The 4,375-nt window shown below is 67.0% G+C and overlaps 1 protein-coding gene across 1 annotated transcript; it reads left to right on the top strand.

The window, feature by feature from the left end:
* Window positions 1–29: 29 nt before the first annotated feature.
* MNEG_11454 (hypothetical protein) lies at window positions 30–188 on the top strand (the record flags this gene model as incomplete). Its single annotated transcript, XM_014040074.1, has 1 exon — window positions 30–188. A coding segment is annotated over one exon (159 nt), but the record flags the coding sequence as incomplete, so codon positions are not given.
* Window positions 189–4,375: the final 4,187 nt, after the last annotated feature.

Here is a 4,375-nt window from a genome sequence, read left to right as displayed (position 1 = left end):
CCGCCGGCGCGGGCGATGCGCCCGTACAGCTTCCAGCCGGGAGCGAGATCGAGATTCCCGGGGGCCTGTGCAAGCAGCTGTCGGACCTGGAGGAGCGGGTGAAGCTCGCGACGCTGGAAGTCGAGCAGGCGGGCGCCGAGAGGGCGGAGATTGCGGCTGAGATCCTGTCTGCGGGGCGCCAGGCGTGAGGGACGAGCCCGCGCCGGCGGCGATCGTGAGTTGCAAGCGCGGCGATCGCGCCTTTGAACACCAGTCTCAGAGGACCAGAGTCGGAGAGCGGCAGGGAACTTGTTTCGGCCGGGATTGCAACTTGGGAGCGACCCGCGGCGCGGGGGCGTGCGGCCACCCGCCGTGCAGCGCGGGGCCGCGCGCCCCGCGCAGCCGCTGATGCCACGCTGCACGGCGGCCTGGCTAAGGGCCCGGGCCCCAGCCATGCGGTCCCGCGGGCGTCGGGACCGAAGAACACTTTCTGTGGGAGCGAACATAGGAGGGCCCGCGCTTGGCGCAGCGCGCGCCGCCCCGCGCGACCCCTGCGGGCCGGCGGGGCCGGAGGCGCCGCGGCTGCTCGGTCTAGTGCCGCGCCCCGCGGCGCGGCGGCGCCGCTGCGCGCCTGCGCGTGATGATGATGACGGCTGCGTTTTTCGGGAAGCTGCCGCCCCTTTTGGGCGCACTCCTTTTTCAACGGCCGGCATGCCCGGCCGCCCCTGTACCCCGATGGCACGCTGTTTCGTTGTCGGCCGCGCGCCCGTTCTTGTCGCAAACCTGTCTCCCACGCACCGTCGACCCGGCCGACCGTGCGGCAGTTTTTTAACGTTGCAAACCCCTCCACCCTAGAGTGCGCTGCCCTGGCCCCGCCCTGCGCGCCGCGGCCCGCACCTTTGGCCCCTTTGCGGTCTGTCGGGACCCTCGAGGATCGGCGAGAGGTGCGCCAGTTGAGGTTGCATCCCATGTAGGAGAGAAGCGACCTTGGACTGCCCCCTGCCCCCTTTTCTTACGGGGATTGGGGACGAAGCTAGCACTTCTGCTGCTTTGAGCTAACCGCCCCTGCGGCCTCGGCCCTCCTGTAGTCGCATCCGGCCCCCGCCGCCAGGCCGCGTGGGCCGGTCAGGGCAGGGGTTGATCTTTTTTCTGCCAGCCCCAGCGCGACGGGTCTGAGGAGAGCGCCGCAACGAGGCTTTTCGCATCCCCACCGCACTCCCAAGACTGCCATCCCACGCAACACTGGCTGCTCGCACTGGCCCACACGCATGCAGCGGCGCGCCTGCGCACATGCACGCAGTGGAGTGACCTGCGCCCGTCCCGCTTGCTGCACGCGCACCAAGCTGCGCGGCGCGCGTGCAAGTAGCACCGCTCTCCAAGCTCTGGGTTGAGGGACCCGCACCTGACCCTCCCCCTTGTCACCCCACCGCTATCCCCGCCTTCGAACACCACCCAGGGCCCTCTAACGGTTTTACGGGCTTTATTGGGCGAGACCCCGCCCGTTTTCATGCGAGACTCCCGGCTCACGCGTGTGCGCGCGTGCGCTCCGCCCGGTTTGACGGCGCGTGCTGTCACTATGACGCATTGACCCGGCGTATAGGGTGACCTGGCATTATTACTGAACACATCTCATGTTTCTGGACGACGTGACCCGAAGAAGTCCCCGCATTGCTCGCACGCACGCAAACAACACACCACACCACCGCACCTGAGCGCTGCAGCGACACACTACACTCCGCGGCCGCCGAGATGCCCGCACGCGTGACGGCCCCACCTTTTTGTGTGTGCTTTTGGGCGGCCCCGGCCTGACGCGGCCCCGGCCCATGCACTTGGAGCGACGCCGACACCACCACAGCACTGCACACCGAAACCGTGTCCGCTAGAATCAGCATGCGTGCCGCACGTGCACGCCACATGCTAGGGGTTTTGGGTCTCTTCCCTTCGCCTTTGCCGCACCCCCCGCGCGCCGGCGCCATCGATTCTCAGCACTCGAGCGCCCGCCGCCCCGGCTCGGCCGCACGGCCCTGCCCGCGCGGCAGCCTCTGCCCCCGCCGTTTTTTTGTAGGTCACCGCGCCGCGGCCCACTGCACCACCCGTGGATCCCTCTGTACTGCACTCTGCGACGTGCTTCTGGTGTCATCCGAACACCAACCCAACCCACGCGCTCGGCCTCGCCCCGCGCCCCTGTCTGCCGGCACGGCCTGCGCGAAACCCGCGTGCCTCCCCCCTTCGCAGCGCCATGGGACGGGGCGCGCTGGAGGCCTCTGCACACGCTCGCTTCGACGGGCGTGCGCGGTCGCCTTCGAACCACAGATGCCCGTACTGTACAGTGTTCCGAGCTTCCTTGCGGCTGTGGGGCCGATTAGTCACCGCCCGGGCCAGCTCGGCGCGCCTACGACATAGTCTGCCGTGGCGTCGGCCCGTTTTTGCACCGTCCGATTGCCCTCTCGCCTTTCGATCCGAGCCGCTGCCGCGCCGACACGAGCCGCGGCGCCCGACGCTCGACATGCCGTCGGCCCCCTCGCGGCGTCGTCGGCGCGCTGCTTTCAGGGCAGCGCTATGGCGCGGAGTCGGCAGGGCGCGCACGCTCGCATGCGCACGCTCGGGGGCACCCGCTCTGGGTGGCGAATGGCGGCCGCGCACTCGCCTGCGCGTGTGCCGTGAAAGAGTAATGTGACCCTGCCTCTCATAAGTTCCTGATCCAGAGTTGGGAGAATGCAGCCGCCTCAGACAGGCCCGCGGGGTGGGGACGCACCCGGGTGGGTCGGCGCGAAAAGCCGTTGGCCAGGAACGCGCCCGCGGCTCCAGTGGCTGACTCGCGCTGCGACCAGACCCTGGAGTGTTGTGGAAAGCCGGACAGACATACGCCAGTATAACAAGCTATCCCGCCCGGGATCGCCAGTGTGGCTTCATGCGGCCTCGGCAAACGGCCGCGATGTTGGTCGCACTGTTGGGCTGCGCCGCGCGTGCTCCCTTTGCACCGGTGACGCGGGACTCTGTATTTTCTTGCTCGACTCCGCCTCTCCCTTGGTTGATCCCACCTAGAGCCCGCGCTGCTCGGCCAAGTTCTTTTCTTCACGCAGCTGTGGGCTTGGCAAAGGAACGCCCTACTGTGCGCGTGCACCGGCCGTGCCGGGGTTCTTGGTCTGGGACATTGCGCCGCCATGGAGCGACCAACTATGAAATTCAATGGGAACTGCAGCGGCCTGAACACGCCAACGCAGGCGATTTGTAGCTGTGTGGGGCGTTGCGTCTGCTGGATCCGTGTGTTGCTCCGCGCGCGCAGCGTTGTCCAAGGCCGACAAGGAGGACCGCCGGGCTGGCGGGGCGCAGCCGTGTGAAAGGCTCCCAGGGTAATCGTAGTGGGCGCGCCGGCCACATTAGCAGGACGGACAGGCAGCGCGTACCGTCGGCGGCGCACGGGGCCCCCACGCTCGCAGTATGCCGCAGGTTATTATTAGATCTGCACGAGTCTTCCACAAATGCGTGCGAGGTTGATGCCGGAGATTAGGCCCCTGATGCGCGGGTTCCGGGAGCAGGAGGAAGGGCGATAGCTCAAAAACTCCACTGATAGCACGGATCATCATCGCATTAGTTCATCAAAATTTTCGTTCATGATTTGCTGTTGAGCTTTTATACATATAGCGCGCGCAGGCGCTGCACTCCCGGAGGTTCGATGGCCGCTCAAAAGGACTGGTGTCGCTGAGCTGCCTATCCGGTGAGCAGCAGGTGACGCGCATCAAAATATGCGTAGCTAAGCTGTCATGGGCACCGCTGCGCCGTGGCCGTGGCGCGGGGCCGTGCCACGCGGCGAACAACGGTGTGGGAAGGGTGCGCCGACCTGCCAAACCCAATGCATCACTCCCATAACAAATGAGTCCGCAGAGGGCTCATGCGGGAAGCGGTGCCGTATATCACTAGTGGCATCCGAGCATGGCCAGTGCAGCCGCGCCACAAAGGGTGGGCCTACCACCCAAGCGCTCGCACGGCCTCCCACCCCGCTGTCTGCCAAACCGGCGCCCACCCACCCCATACACTTCCCCCTCGATCTGCAATTGCACAGGTATGGTTCCTACGTTCTTGCGGGCATCTACATTCCGACGTATGCGCAACCAACCGTTTGGCAGCTCCAGGGCCTCGTCGCAGCCGGCGAGGGCGCGGCGCCTGGCCGCCGCCCACAGCGCCCAGCTGGGTGCACTTGGGGCGCCAGCAGCCGCGGTATTCTGTGGCTACTGTACTGCTGAGGATGAGGCGAGCTAAACCTGCTGAAGCCTTCCCGGGTGAGTGCCGAGCGGGGACGCGGCCGACAAAACGACTGCCTGGGGCTCACCAGCCGAGACAGCGCAGCGCGCGAGAGGCCCCGCCCGTCACTCGACATAAGAGCTCGCCTCCCCCC

This window comes from Monoraphidium neglectum (genome assembly GCF_000611645.1).
Source record: "Monoraphidium neglectum strain SAG 48.87 unplaced genomic scaffold scaffold02750, whole genome shotgun sequence".
Classification (NCBI taxonomy): Eukaryota; Viridiplantae; Chlorophyta; class Chlorophyceae; order Sphaeropleales; family Selenastraceae; genus Monoraphidium; species Monoraphidium neglectum.
This window is presented reverse-complemented; position numbering and strand designations above follow the sequence as displayed.